This window comes from Diabrotica virgifera, chromosome 1, assembly GCF_917563875.1.
Source record: "Diabrotica virgifera virgifera chromosome 1, PGI_DIABVI_V3a".
Lineage (NCBI taxonomy): Eukaryota > Metazoa > Arthropoda > Insecta > Coleoptera > Chrysomelidae > Diabrotica > Diabrotica virgifera.
Window position 1 is genome coordinate 170,214,566 of NC_065443.1, and position 16,823 is coordinate 170,231,388.

The 16,823-nt window shown below is 30.9% G+C and overlaps 1 protein-coding gene across 2 annotated transcripts; it reads right to left on the bottom strand.

Annotated features, from left to right (window-relative positions):
* Positions 1-1,695: 1,695 nt before the first annotated feature.
* On the bottom strand, positions 1,696-16,592 carry LOC126878869 (uncharacterized). 2 transcript variants are annotated; one of them, XM_050641760.1, is made up of 2 exons: positions 15,853-16,592; positions 1,696-1,968 (listed from the first exon to the last, which is right to left on the bottom strand). In XM_050641760.1, the coding sequence occupies exons 1-2, from the start codon at positions 16,573-16,575 to the stop codon at positions 1,795-1,797; spliced, it is 897 nt and encodes a 298-aa protein (XP_050497717.1). In that variant the 5' UTR covers positions 16,576-16,592; the 3' UTR covers positions 1,696-1,794. The 2 variants fall into 2 exon arrangements, 1 of the variants encoding a protein (XP_050497717.1); XR_007695846.1 differs by lacking the exon at positions 15,853-16,592 and adding an exon at positions 5,608-5,840 and having other exon boundaries at positions 1,871-1,968.
* Positions 16,593-16,823: the final 231 nt, after the last annotated feature.

The following is a 16,823-nucleotide window of genomic DNA, read 5'->3' on the forward strand; positions in this document are numbered from 1 at the left end:
CTGTCCAAGGTTGTTCTAGCTTTGTTTTTTTAAAATTTGTGATGTTTGTTATAATGATAATAGGAGTCTTATTTAAATTGGTGCATTAAAAGGGATTTATTATATTATTAGCAGTAATTCCAAATGCGAATATTAGAGCAGGACATTTAGCACAAAATAAATCGATTTTTAAATACAGCACCTAGAGATTTGCAACTTTTTGTATTGTGTTTAGGATGGTGTCAGAAAAAAGGTATACTATAGAAAAATGGGTGGAAATGACCCCCGGTGCTCAAAAATCCTCCACACTCCAGAAGACAACATGCCTTAGCAGTGATCTTGGGCACCAGGTAGTGCATCCAGAAGGTGACGTGACCATAGACACGTTTCTAGACACAAGTCTCTAGACACGAAAAGTTTAAAGTCTCTAGGTGCTGTATTTAAAAGTCGATTTATTCCTATGTTTTTAGTGCTAATGGTCTATATGTTTCAACACTATATCATGCCCAAAACACGCCATAATAATGTGTTTTGAAATATGTCATAGAAACCTCATTTGTGACATTATTTACTTTTAATATTATGCGACTACTGCATATGCATCCAATTTTCTGTAATTCTTGACGTTTTCGTAATCGAATTTTATCTGCACATTCTTTTGGCACCATCCCTAATTCCTCTAATTTAATCTAATAGCCTTTTAATAGTCTGTTTAATGGATTAAAATTATTTGATATGTAATTTAGTATGTTTACAAATTATAAAAAAAGGGTGCCTGATATAATTTTGTTTTGACTATAATTAATGAATAATTAAAAAATTACTTTTTTTATATATTAAATAGTTATTTATGTATCAAGGGCATTAAATAGATGTTTATACCCTAAGGGCGACAAGCTTATAAATTACATAATTATGCACGTGGTGAATATAAAATTTTGTGTCGTAGCGGTTCATTGCGTCAGTTAAAGTTTTAATTTTATAATATAATAAATTACAAGAAATACTGTATCGCAGCAGGTATTTAGTACCGTTGCTAGAAAAGTGATGTTGGTTAGCAATTTGGTATTAACATAAACAAAGTTTTTCTATGTGAAATTGTCAAAAAAGTCAGAATGCAAGAGAAATTCGATATTTCTGAAAAAAAAGCCAATAAAGCGACTGAGAATCTATTACCAAATAAACGTATCTATGACAAGGAATACGCTAAATTTCAACCATGGATGACAGAAAATAATACTGAATGCGTAAATGAGACTGTACTACTGGCATACACTGTACAGGACGACCAAGAAAAACATGGAACAATAGCATAAGCAAGATTCTCAAAGAAAGAGGGAAGACATAGAGTGAGCCGAAGGAACTAGCTAGAGACAGAAAAGAGTGGTGTACATTTGTAGAAAAAAATTTAAGAGAGCTTGTACACCTCGACACCTTCGGGTATAAGAGGTTTTCGATTATGTATGTATGTATGCATGTTAATTATATTCAGAACAAAATTATATCGGGCACCCCTTGTTTTTTATAATTGTTACCATACTAAATTACATATCCAATAATTTTAATCCATTATTAAACAGATCGGTGCAGATCGACATTATATTGGATCCTCTACTATAAATAAAAGATCCAAAGTACCAATAACAATACTGTCAGTAGTCTTAAAATATATTTATTAAAACATACCAACTGTAGAAAAATAATATAACTTATCAAATCTGTTAATTTAAAAAATACAGCTACTATTTATAATTATTATCAATATGATTTATACATAATCATTTGATTCTAATTTCACACTATCACTTTGGACGGTTATAGTATTTCTGGCATTATTCGAATTTCACTTTTATCCAATTGCGGTTGCAACTCCAATAGAGAGTCATGTAATAGTTTTGTAACTTGATTTGTGGACGTCCGTGAGAGCGGTTGCAACTCCACTGGAGATTCCTGTGGCAGTTCTGTACTGGAAACTGTGTCGGAGAAATCCTAAAAAAATATTTTTGTTAGATTCCAAAGCCACAAGAATAATGGAAACATAGCAAAGGAATTTGAAGCAAGATTGAACTTTCCCCATTGCTTCGGTGCTGTTGACGGCAAATATGTGCAGAGTATTCCACCAAATGGGCAAGGTTCCTATTTTTATAACTATAAAGGATTTCATAGTATGGTTTTGATGGCAGTTGTAAATGCTAATTATGAGTTCATAATATACGAATTTGGTGTGAATGGGAGAATTTGTGATGGAGGTGTTATAGAGCAAACAATATTTTACAACAAATTAAAAGAAAATACATTACAAATTCCAGTCTTTGATCGCCTCAGTGGTTCAGATAAAATGCTTAGTGATGTGTTTATTGGTGTTGAAGCTTTTGCCTTAGCGCCACATTTCTTAAAACCGTTTAATCAAAGAGAATTAACAAATGAACGCAAAATATTCAATTACCGCCTGTCAAGAACAAGGCGAGTTGTAGAAAATGCCTTTGGTATTATAGCTAATAGATTTCGAATTTTCCATACCACTATTAATTTAAATCTAAAAACTGTATATATCATTGTCATGACATATTGTGTACTCCATAACTTTTTGAGAAGTAAATATGCTTCAACCTATACTCCCATTGGAAGCTTAGACGATGACAATAGGAATGGTTTAAGAACAGAAGATTCTAATCTCATTGATATGCAGAGATAACATTATATAAGTATTTCCAGAGACGTCAAGCAAACTAAGGATAAACTTTTTTTATGGTATTTCAATAATGAAGGTAGTGTACCATGACAAAATAGCCATGGTGTAATTCATAATATAGTTTAATTATAGAATTTAATTCAAGTTCTAAATATTGTGAACGTAGATATAGTTTAATAAAGAAATTTTTTTAAATTAATCATGGTTTTTAGTTGATAGAAACTTACAAAATACCTTTTCAGGTAGATATGATTATTCCACAAACGCAAATATGCAACAAATATGTGTGTCAAGTGTCAACAATAGAAATAGCAGGAAATTTCTTAGACAGTTAGAAATTCGATTAGCATCTTTTATTTCGACAAAAATTTGGCATCCATGCCCAAAATTCTGCTTAAATTTTTGTAGAGAGTAGAAAGACTTCCGGAGTGGAAATTGAAACACCAACCAGTAGTAAATTAAGAAATGCAATTTTCTTTACACCTACAATAGTGGCTCAATCCCATATGAATATAATACTACATTAAATATGCCACAAGAAAACAGTGTCAGAACTTTGCAGAAATACATAAGTTGATTAATTATTATATTCTATTATTATAAGTATATAAATTTTTTTTGGCAGTAGTACCCCAATATTGGAAAATTAAATACTAAAATTGTAAAAGAAATTTATATGATTTAAAAGAATTCTCTATTTTAGAATGAACTAAAAATATAAAAATAAAATATTGCCTCTTTTAATTTTTCAATCATTAAAGTGTATGCTTCATTCTCTACTTTTCACCTTCCATAATGCATGCCAGCTCAAAAATTTGTACAACTCTTCAATTAAGAATAGCAATTCTTCTATATCACTCATTTCGACTGTCCACCTTGAAAACTTTTGCTGGACTGAACCTCTGACCACACTTCAAGTAAAACTGCACAGGTAAAATCTTCAGCATGTTGACGAGAGTACAGGCGGCGCGCGGCGCTTGGAGGCTTACATGTGATACCGTCTTGCTACTCTTATGCTCTTACCTGCGCAAATGAGTCTCTGCAGACATGGTCTCAGGCAAAACGTAGTGTGTAGCCAGTGTATTATACTACAGACCTCAAGGCTCTGAGGATAGTCAGCATAATTTAGATTGCTCAGATTTCTGCATTATCATTATGAATGATATATGTACAATGTTATGCTGTCATGACATTTGCAAAAAAAAATTGTTTGTATTGATGGTACCTATGGAACTAATCCATATAATTTTGAGTTAACCACTTTGATGGTTAGCGATGACTTTGGTGAAGGCGTTGCTGTGACATACATGATTTCGAATAGAATGAATACTACAATTTCTAAAATATTTTTTGACTGTATTAAAACCGCACTAGGTACCTAATAATATCACTACAGATATGTTTATGAGAGATATAATGGAAACTTTTTATAACGGATGGACAGCAGTGATGGGGCCTGTGTCTAATAGATTATTTTGTTCCTGGCACATTGATTGTGCCTGGAAAACTAATCTAGCAAAAATTTCTGTAGTTGAAAAAAGAATGGAAGTATTTATATAAGTGCTTGAAATTTATACAAAGTACTTTAGAAGTTAACAACTTTTAAAAAGATTTGTTGAATTTTCCAACTGGAGAATGATTCTGGTACTGTTAAATTTTATGAGTACCTGAGTAAAAATTATAGTTCGAATACTAAGTCCGGGTTCTACTGTTATAGAAAGGAATTACTAATAAATACAAATATGTACTTGGAGAGTATGCACAGTATTATTAAGTATGCATATCTAGAAGGAAAAAGGTGAAACAACTAGATAAAAGCATGCATCATTTGATACACTACACTCGAGATAAACAAGTGGAAAGACTAATTCAGATAACAAAAGGTTTGTTGTAATGTAAATATGTTTTGATTTAATTTTGTCAACATTTTTGTGGCTTTCAGGAAAAAGGACTGATTGATTGACTGCCATTAATTGTAGCCACAAATTATAAATTTGATACTGAAAGTGTGGAAGGAAATGATGAATTTGAAAAATGGATAATTAAAAATAAAACAAACTCAAAAATATGTACTGTTACAGAGAAACTGTTAATGTATGTTATCTTGTCAGCTACATACTATGTAAAATATGCTACCATACCTACTCATGTACTTGCCTTGATTATTTTATTAAATTAAATTCAATCAAATCTTTAATTCAATCAAATATTTGCCAGCACATTTACTACCTTTGTATTACATGAGTCACACTAAATAATTAAGTTCCAAGCAGTGATATTTGGGAAGAACTGGAGTCTTCAGCACCTACGCACAAATCAAAAACCGAGGGATAGATAGAAATTACATAAGATACTATCTGCTCAGCACTGTAAGTAATTGCATTAGGTCAAAAATGCAACAGTGAAGATATTTTAATGACAGCCATTAATCAAATTAAAGCTGTGAAAGCCAACAAATTTCACGTTGATCCAAATATGAGACTTGAGAAAATTCAGAAAGGGTGAAACAGGTGTCATTTTCTACCAAGAAAAAGACAGTGTCTACGTCTGGTAAACTATTAAAGGCCGCGTCCCACCATCAAATAATTTGATCAAACTGGTTTGAGCAAACTGAAAGTGACAGTTAGTGACGTCACATCCTGAGTGTTCATTGTGGATAATAATGAAAAATTTTAATTTTAAATAAAGTACAAACAAGTTAGACAACTTAATACAAAAAATTGGATCAAACTAGACTGATAGTGAGAGCACAGATTTTTAGAATTTCAAAAAACTGCAATTGTGACGTCACTTTGACGTACTTCCGGAGTTTGCTCAAACTGTTTGATCAAATTATTTGATGGTGAGACGCGGCCTTAAGGAAGCCCAATATCGCAGAGTCCTCCAATTTGAATGAAGTATCCTCTAAATGGTATGTATTTGCCTAATGCCTGTACCTATGTGTTGTGAGTACACAATTAAGTAATCAGCAAACTGCATGCCCATTTCTTGTTTAAGTTCACCATTATCTATAAATAGTTTTTCTCAGATTTTAAAACAACAAAACTAGAACAACTTGCAACAGAACAACTCCTCTATATTCAATGAAACAAGAAACAATTCAATTTCAATATACAACTCAGAACAACTCCTCTATATTCAATAATTCAATGAAACAAGAATCAATTCAATTTCAATAGGGCTTTTCATTCACAGTCATTTGTTTCGAGCTGCTGTCATGTGTCACATAATATTAATATATCTACATCATACGTTATTGGTAGTGCCGATAGGGAGTTTTTGTGCACACAAATACGTAAACGTAACCCATCTTTTTGACATATACGCTTGCGCATTAATGGTTGAACTCCCGTATCTCGATGCGTATTACCTAAAGTAGCGCTCTGATACGTACGTGAGAACGCATCCCTATCGAGACGAAAGTCACCGAATACACACGAGGATCTTGCCTGATTGGCGATTACCTACCAATGGCTACCAAATGAACATTTCATCAGCGTACTACCCGTTTATAAATATTTAAGGTTATATTGGTTATTGGTTTAGTCTAATTGAGTAAAATTATTCTGTGTTTGTAATTGGAAATTGGAAATTCATAATAGATTTAAAATTTTATTGCTTTCAAGTTGTCTATTAATAAAGCAAAACAAACAAATCTTGTATTAAGAAAAAAGACTAAGTTTTCACTCTAATGGCACATAAAACAACATAATGCTATTCTACATCCCACCAGAATGAAAACAATGGGAACCTTCTCTGGTTACACCTCCGAGGCTTCTACAATTTGCAAGCCATACGGATGCTGAGACTAAGGATCTAAATCTTGTATTAATTTAAGAAATACTGTGATCACCACAATTAATAACTTGATAAATAAATGACCTAATTTCTGTAAAATTTTCAAATAAATATGAACAAACTATTTACATTATACTGGAATTCTGATGTAGGTACAATAATTTACAACTAAAAAGTAGGTATAAACAAAAATTAAAAAATTTTAACCTAAGGAAAAATTATATTTTTATATTTAAATAGAAGCAATAAAAACCATACAATTTCATCATTCATTTATCTTTTTTTACATTTGTATATTAATTGTATATTGTGTGAACATTGTTTTATTTTTTTAATGTCAACGGAATTTAAAAATTACTTTACGATTTGCTTTACGTTACGTTAAGGCAGTCACAAAAACTACCTATTTTAACGTTCATCCTCTACGACACGTTAGTGGCTTTACGTATACGGAGATGCGTACGTTACGTAGCAACAAAAACTCCCTAATGATACAAACCAAAGACGTATGACGTAGATATATTAATATTATGTGACACATGACAGAAGCTCGAAACAAATGACAATCGATGAAAAGCCCTATATACAACTCCTTGTATACAACCAAACAACAAAACACAAAACATAGGTTAGGTTAAATAAAACGGAAATGTCAAAACAAACTACAACTTCGGAATGGACTAAATACCTATTAGAGAGTTATTAGAGAGTTATTGCCACCGGCAAATAAAGGATCCTTTATTACAGGATACTTTAATAAAGGACAAATACAGGACGGGTCTAAAAGAGTGGTATTGCAAACGCAGTTAAAGAATCTTTTATTTTGACAAATGACATGAAATATTTTTGTAAATATAAAAATAACCTATAAAATTCCATTTGTCGATATAAATTAAAATAAGATAATTGAAGAATAAAACGTTAAATTTAATTATTTTGTCATTTAAAGATGTTTAGAGAACAACATAATATATCCCATAATACTCATCGTTCAATAATATGGAAGTGCAATAAATTGGAAATACTATTTTAGGAGTTTTTAAATACTTTTGCATTATGGGTATATGTAATGGGGAATTTCTGGAGAATATATTATTAGGGAATAGTGGATATCCATTCCTCAACTACAACTACCGAATGACACCATTCGAGAATTTTCAGACAGAAGTTGTGTTTTTATAATCCATCACAAATCCCTTCAAGAATTGTTATTGAAAGAACATTTGGTATTGTGAAGAGATTTCCCATTTTACCATATGTAATGAGATGCAAGTTACCTTTTATTCAAAGAATAATATCAGCTTGTTCAGTTTTACATATTGCAGTAGTACATAATAGAGAAAACGTTGAAATACTGGCAAATGAGCGTGCTGTTGATATTGATATAGAAGCTGTGGCAGTACATTTTCAACCAGGAGCTAATCTAATGCGACTAGATTGTGTGTGTGTTTGTTTAAAATTATTGTTCGACATTTAAAGCTAGCACTTAAACTAATTTTATTTTTATTGGACTGCAGTTTGTTAATAAATTTATAAATAAATATAAATATTATATTGGTGACTGATTTTAAGTACTTTATGATCATTAGCAGGTTTTAAATAATAAATTTATAAATATATACATACATGCTATTGGCGTTTGATCTTTTATCCATTATGGCCCTCTTTCTTTCTTTTCACCTCTGGATAACTAGTTATCAGGAAGTTTATCTGACAGATTAGATACTAATAGATATCTGACAGAGAAAAACTTCCCGTTAACTAGTTATCCGGAGCTGAAAAGACAGATACTAAGGATACTGTTATATAAACTTCCCAATAATTAGTTATCTGAAAATAAAAAGACCTCTAATCTGTCAGATAAACTTCCCGATATACAAAAAGATAATAGAAGAATTAAGCTTTATGCTGGTTTTTATTAATTTTTTTGGCAATGTTTAAATAAACAAATACTGATGGCATGAAATGGATCACGAACAAGGAGGAATGAAGAAGGAATTGGAGATTGTGTTTACCATTAAACGCATAAAACTGCAGTATCTGGGACACATATGATAAATCAGCACCGTTACTCCCTGCTGCAGTACATATTGCAAGGTACAGTCAAAGGTAAGCGAAGACCTGATAGAGGGAGAATATCAATGGAACTGTTTCGAATCGCAGCTAGCAAGGTTACGATTGCTATATGATTTCCAACATTCGAAACGGATAAGAACCAAAAGAAGAAGATGGCATGAAAATGAAAGTGTATTAATACTTTTGATTAAAAACTTTATAGATTCTAATCTATAAAAGATTAAATTTTCAAAAATAAATACTTGAACCTTTGTTTTATTTTGTTAACCTGTTGTTATATATCTGTTGAATAGAACTCTATTTTGAATCTAGAATTTTAACAAATCCTAACTTTCATTAAAATTTATTGATCATATCTTCAATCTCTTATATCTTCAATAAATATTTATTTCTATAGAAAAATGTAAAATATATTGAGTTTAATAAATGAGTTACTGATATTTTAAGTCTGATCATTGTAATTAGTAACAATTTAAAATTATTTACATAATATTCCTTTTTACAACTTCTTGTAATAACTCAAGCTTCAATAAAATGTTCTTTTCTATATTCGTTTGGGTCAAAACATCAATAATCTATATCTCAGAATATTACTTAGAGTTGTTTTTAATAAATAAAACCCAACATACAACTTTAATGATGAAAGTTTAATCAAATATCAATCCCACAATACATAAATTATCAATCCAAAGAAGCGACAAGATAAATTCAAAATACAAGTGAAGTTAGACCTTTCTTCACATTTTTGACACGTTATGTCAAAATAAAGGAACTTTTATTAAAATAAAGGTGTCCTCTAATTTTCCTTAAATACAGGCGGCCTGTATTTTATTAAAAGACAAAAATAAAAGACGCAATACTGCGCATGCTTATATGTCAAAATAAAGGATCTTTTATTACAGGTCGACTTAAAAGACGTTGGCAATAGAGAGATATCGAAACTCGGAGTTAAAAGTTCCTTTATTACAGGATCTTTTAATAAAGGACAAATACAGGACATGTGTAATGAGAGTTATCGAAAAGCAGTTTTAAGGGATCTTTTATTTTGACAAATGACATTAAATATTTTTGTAAATATAAAAATAACCTTATAACCTATAAATAAAATTCTATTTGTAATCGTAATCTCGTATAAATAAGACCATAGAAGAGTGAATAAGACCTTATTATAGAGATAAAAATTAAAATAAGAGTAAGAACAAGACAATTAAGAATAAGATCATTGAAAAGAGTAAAACGTTGAATTTAATTATTTTGTCATTTAAAGAACAACATAACCCATAATACTTAAACCATAGTACAACATGAAAGTGAAATTAGAAATACTATGTTATAAGGGAGTTAAGGAGTTGTTAAATACTTTTGCATATTATGGGTATACGAAATGGAGAATTTATGGACAATGTATCTGTTAGGGAGCAGTTGAAGTGCTGTGTAATTAATCACAAATTGCTTCAAGAGCTGTTATTGAAAGAACATTTTGTATTTTGAAGAGAAGATTTCCAATATTAATATGTGAAATAAGATGCAAGTTATATTTAAAGAATAATATGAGCTTGTTCAGTTTTACTAGTTTTACAGTTTCATTGAAATTTGCACTAACAAATATGAAGGTGGTGCGATTTAATCGAACAAGCTTTGTTGTTTATTTGGGTTTATATTTATGACTGCCGACACTAAATCCATTCGCCAAATCGAACATGCTGTGGCAGTACATTTTCAAACAGGAGCAAATCTAGTGCAACTACATTTTGTGTGTGTTTGTTTGTGGTAAAATTATTCGCAATTTAAGGCAAGTTTAAATGGTTAATGTTGATAATTTTATTTTTATTGGACTGCAGTTTGCTAGTAAAGTTATAAATAAATAGGTATAGTATATATATAGTTTAATATTGGTGTCTGATGTTAAGTATTTTATTATTAGCAGTTTTTTAATAAATTTATAAATACATATTAATGTTTGATTTTACGTATCCTTTAAAATATGTTATATCACTTTCCGTTAAAAGGACTTCCACAACTAGCAAAAATGTATGAACAATTTGTTTTAACGGGTTTTGTAGAACCGTTGATACACAGATGCGTTGCAGAGCACATATAGAAAATTAAACAGATTGTGGATGAGTGGAATGCCCTATACAAAGCTTGAACGCCACAAAAGCGACTAAAATCCAGGAAAAGCTTCCTTGGAACAGTGCAGGATGAGTATTTTCCTCTTCCCTAGGTTCAATGAACCAGACAATCTCTAGACCTAGACTTTAAAACACGGAAAACTATAAATAGGATAAGACCAGGGGTCGCTCCAGTAAAATCAAACATTATAAAATGGAGGAAAATAGACCAAGCTGATGTGAACTGTGACTATGGAAAAATACAGAATATGGAACATCTTCTTACATGCAGAAACTATCCTTGTACCCTCGAAGATTTGTGGCTCGGCAACAAAGATGGAGCCGACATAGCCCAAAACTGTGTTTTAAAGGACAAAAATAATAGATGAATTAGCTTTATGGTGGATGAATTATTTTGACAGTATATTTAAATAAACAAAAGCTGATGGCACGAAAGTGTAATACTTTTGGTTCAAAACGATATAGATTCTAATACATCAAGGATAAAAAATTTCAAAAATAAATATTTAAACCACTTAAATCTTTGTTTTATTGTATGAACCCGTTTATATTTTAATACCATTTATGTTATATATCTGTTGAATTGAACTCTACCTTTGAATGCAGAATTTGAACAAATCCTAAACTTTTCCACAATGTCTCAAGTATGATACTTGTGCATTCAAATTAATTGAAATTAGGTAGGTACATCTTATATATCTGTAATAAAAATATTTATTTATATACAAAAATGTCTGGAGTTTAAATGAGTTGTAAAGAAATTCTATGTCTGATTATTGTAGGTAATTATTAAACACTAAAATTATTTACAAAAATTATATTTAAATTCCTGTTTACAAACTTTTTCTAATAACTCAATGGTCTTAAATATTCTTTTTTATATTGATTTGGGTCAAAACATTAATAATCTATATCTGAGAATAAACTGTTATTCCTTTATTTAGGAGTTGGAGTTCTTTTTAATAAATAAAACTTCAACTTAGATCAAAAATATCCAGATGTGATAAAAACATAAATAGAAGTGAAGTTAGACGACTTTCTTTTCTTGTTTCTTCACATAATTTGACAAATATGTCACATTTTTGACACGTTACGTCAAAATACAGGATCCTTTATTAAAAGATTTTTGTCCTTTATTTTTCCTTAAATACAGGCGGCCTGTATTTTATTACAGGACAAAAATAAAGGATGTGATACTGCGCTTGCGTATATGTCAAAATAAAGGATCTTTTATTAAAGGACGATGTTAAATGGGGTTTCGATATCTCTCTAATAACTCTCTATTGCCAACGTCTTTTAAGTCGACCTGTAATAAAAGATCCTTTATTTTGACATATAAGCATGCGCAGTATTGCGTCTTTTATTTTTGTCTTTTAATAAAATACAGGCCGCCTGTATTTAAGGAAAATTAGAGGACACCTTTATTTTAATAAAACTTCCTTTATTTTGACATAACGTGTCAAAAATGTGAAGAAAGGTCTAACTTCACTTGTATTTTGAATTTGAATTTATCTTGTCGCTTCTTTGGATTGATAATTTATGTATTGTGGGATTGATATTTGATTAAACTTTCATCATTAAAGTTGTATGTTGGGTTTTATTTATTAAAAACAACTCTAAGTAATATTCTGAGATATAGATTATTGATGTTTTGACCCAAACGAATATAGAAAAGAACAGTTTATTGAAGCTTGAGTTATTACAATAAGTTGTAAAAAGGAATATTACGTAAATAATTTTAAATTGTTACTACTAATTACAATGATCAGACTTAAAATATCAGTAACTCATTTATTAAACTCTGTTTAAACTACTTTATTTAATGGGTTATAAGTCAAACAATCATAGTATTGAGTAAACTTATATATTTTTATAAAACTTACTAAACATCTTACATACAATAAATCATACAAGTGACAACCATGTTGACTGGCTTGAAGTTAGCCATGTCATGTCTAGCACGCAGCCCCTTGCTACGCTGTTACACAGCTATATATATTAAACACCTTCCCCCTAAGATCGATATCTATAAGGGGTCTTTATATTACGACCAACTCTCGTCTTATAACTGTTAGAAGTCTCAATATTTGGGTTGACTTTATGACTCAATGTAGGTACTGATTTTACATTTGGGCTTGGGCAACTAATGGTTTTATTAACACTATCATTTACGTTAATGTGAGTGGTATCTTTATGAACACTTTGTGACTGAATATCAGGGTACAACTCGGGTTCTAAAATGAGTTCTTTTTCAAGTGTTGTGGTGTATGAATGTTTCATTTGGTGTGAATTCCGTCTAATAATTTTATTGTTATCTTCTTTTTTCACCCAATATGATCTAGGTTCATTGGCCTTTTCTAACACAATTGCTTTACGCCAATAATTATCTTTTGAACTTCTTATTACTACCCTATCTCCCTTTCTAAACTCTACTGGTTTTCTTCGTGCTGTCTTATCATAACGTACTTGTAATTTCTCTTTTTCTTTGCATAAATTCTTATATACTTGTTTCTGGATTGTAGGTTCTAATTTATTAGCTGTAGTTGGTAATTGTCCTCTCAGGATCCTGCTCTGTAAAATTTGAGCTGGAGATGCATCAAGATTTATTATGCAGGTATTATTATATTCCATCACCAAATCTCTAAAATCAACATTTTCCTCATTACTCTTTCTTAAAATTTGTTTGCTTATATTGACTGCTTTTTCTGCAAGTCCATTACTCTGGTGGTAATGTGGAGTGCATGTCATAATTGTAATGTCTTTTTCTCTATAATAATTTTTACATTTTACCGAAGTAAATGGTAGATTATCTGCAATTAAAATTTCTGGATATCCAAATCTACTAAAAGTATCTTGAAATGAGTTGATTACTGAACTGGAGGTTTTATCTTTTAATATTGAAATGTCCAACCAATGCGAAAAATAGTCTACAATTACTAAATATGCTTTTGAACCATACTCTAAAATGTCTGTACCAACTTTATTGAATCTTAGTCTGGGAATGTCATAAGGCATCATTGGTTCTTTAAAATTATTTGGTCTGTATTTCTCACATATCCTGCATTTTTTTATATAGTTTGTCACATCATCATTAAGTCCTGGCCAATAATATATACTCCTGGCTTTGTTTATAGTTTTACTGACTCCTATATGGCCTTTGTGAAGCAATTTTATCATGTCAAGCCTAAGTTTTTTCGGAATAATTATTTTGTCATCAATAAATGCGATGCCAGCTTCAAAATACAGTGAATCTCTTATACCATAGTACTTTTTACACACTTGAGGAACATTTTTTTCTTTTGGCCACCCATTATAATAAAAATCAAAAATTACTGCTAATGCCTCATCCTGGCTAGTAGCTAGTCTTAACTCAGATTGCTTTTCCTGGCTCATAGGTAAATGTTTACTCACTGAGTGGACCATTTCAAACATTTCTGGGTCATGTGTCTCTATATTTAAACTGGACCTAGATAGCATATCAGCAAAATGTATGTCTTTCCCAGGAACAAAATATACATTTAATCTGTACTTGAGAAGTTTAAGCCTTAAACGTTGGAGTCTAACTGATCCAATTTTGGAAATTGGCTTCTTCATAATGGAGATTATAGGTTTGTGATCTGATTGAACGTCAACATCAAAATTATAAATAAAATTGTGAAATTTTTGAGTAGCATAATAAATTGCCAATAGTTCCTTCTCAGTCTGACTATAATTTATTTCACTATCATTCATATTTCGTGATGCACAAGCTACTAATTTTAAAATAGAATCATATTTCTGGAACATACAAACACCTAAACCATTTTTAGATGCATCACATTGTAAAATAATTTTTTGATTAGGATCATAAGGGACTAACGCTGGTGATTTACAAATTATGTTCTTTAAATTATCAAAACATTTTTGATGTGACGGGAGCCACACCCATTCTACATTATTTTTAAGTAATTGACAAAGAGGTTGAATATGTTCAGCCATGTTCGGAATGTACCGTCTAACGTAATTAAATGCGCCCAAAATTCTTTGTAATTCTACTTTACTATTTGGTTTTTCAAGTTTACAAAGTGATTCCACTCTGTCAGGATCTATTTGCATCCCTTTATGTGAAAAAACTTGACCCATAAATCTGACCTCTTCTTGACAATATTGAAATTTGTCCCCATTAAACTTTGCTCCTACTTCTTTAGCCCTTTCTAACACTTTTTTAACAGTTGTATCATGTTCTTCTTTTGTTGTTCCCATAACAATCATATCATCATGACAAATCAATAAATTCTCTATACCTTTAAATTTATCTTCTACTACTTCTTGAAACAGATCTTGGGAATTTGATAATCCATATGGCAATACTTTATATCTGAAAATTCCATAAGAAGTTGCAAAACAGCATTTCCATGATGATGTCTCGTCAAGTTCTAAATGATGATACCCTTCAGAGAGATCAAATACAGAAAATATCTTTTTACCTATCATTTGTGCACAAACATCTTCCAATTTATGTACTACTCTTGGTTTGCGGACTATTTGTTTGTTTAGATCTAATGGGTCTAAGCATAAACGTAACTTACCATTTTGCTTTTCCACAATAACAATGCGGTTTATGCTTGCTCTGGGGTCAATTTCGTTAACTTTGACAATTGCCCCTCTTTTTGTCAACCTATCTAATTCATTTTTTAAATTATCTCTAATTGCGACAGGTACATTTACAGGTGGGTAACTTACTGGCTCAAAATTGTCTACTGTAGTGATCCTATGTTTACCACAAAATTTACCATGACCTCTAAAAACTTCAGGGTTAAGGTTTATAAATTTATCCCTTTCTGCTAATTCTAAAGTACCACAACTCTCAATATTGTTGATTCGTTTAACTAACCCCAAATCAATACATAATTTACCACTTAAAAGAACTCGAGTTGCCCCATTAATAATTGTAAAATCCTCGTAAACATACTTATTTTTATGTTTACAAAATAAATTTACGACACCCATTGTTTTAGCCTGAGTACCCTCAAACCCTTTCAGTACATAATGATTATCCCTAATTTTAAATTGTTTATCAATTTTCTTAAAAATTTTTAATGGAATTATACTTACATCTGCACCTGTGTCAAGTTTTACTTTAATTCTCTTGTTTTCAATTTCTATAATTTCATCCCAAATATTTTGACTACTTACATTTTGGTATACTTTATTGACATTTCCTACAAAACTATCAGCTGATCCATCACTGCTATCTTCATCTATGACATCAATATTCTTCACTCTACACGACTTTGCAAAATGGTTTAAAAGCCCACATTTCTTACATTTCTTTCCATACGCTGGACATTCTCTGGCCCCATGAGTTGATTGACATCTTTTACACTTGAATTTTTCATTGGTATTCGCTTTACTTCTAGAGTTATTATAATTTCTATGGCCCTGGTACCTATCTTTACGAACTTCTCCTATGTCTACATCTTTTCTTTCGGTATGAAATTTCAAATTTTGGTTCTTACTTTGTTCACTAGTTCTACAAAATTCGATGGCTTTTTGTAGGGTAAGTTTGTCCACTCTCAATAGAGCTTCTCTAGTAACTGGATCTCTGATGCCCATTAATATTTTGTCTCTCAGAGCTTTATCTTCGGCTGTTTGTTCTGGATCAATTTCATTATAATTACATGTTCGAATCAAATGTCTACAACTAGTAAGAAACTGCTCAAACGACTCTCCTTCTTTCTGGACCCTCATGATAAAATTGTATCTTTCAAATGATTCATTCATCCTTGGATTAACATACTTATCGATTAGTGATATCATCAAGTCATACTTGTTATTTTCGGCTTCTGGGATCTCGAATGTGGACATAATTTTGGCAGACTCAGCCCCAATTATATTTCTTAAAATTGACATTTTCATTTTATCTGCTGACTGGTCTTGTCCCGTTGCTAGTAAATAATCTTCGAAACTAGTCTTCCAGAACTTCCATTCGCTTGCAGCATTTTGATCCTGCAGGTCAAAATCTGGTGGTAATTTTACATTTATTCCCATCACTGCCATTGTAGGTTATGTATGGTACCTCGTGTACAAGTTGCTATAAATTTAGCTTTTCGACTGTAAACTGTAACCCAACTAGCTGTTTGACTGCGCCATGTTTAAACTACTTT

What these genes read in the sequence shown, in the direction of transcription:
- LOC126878869 (XM_050641760.1), bottom strand. Translation starts at nt 16,575, where the DNA reads ATGAAAATGTCAATTTTAAGAAATATAATTGGGGCTGAGTCTGCCAAA. An exon ending in TCAATAAAGTATACCAAAAT is followed by an intron (nt 1,969 to 15,852) that starts GTAAGTAGTCAA and finishes ATATTTTTTTAG; the next exon opens with GATTTCTCCGACACAGTTTC.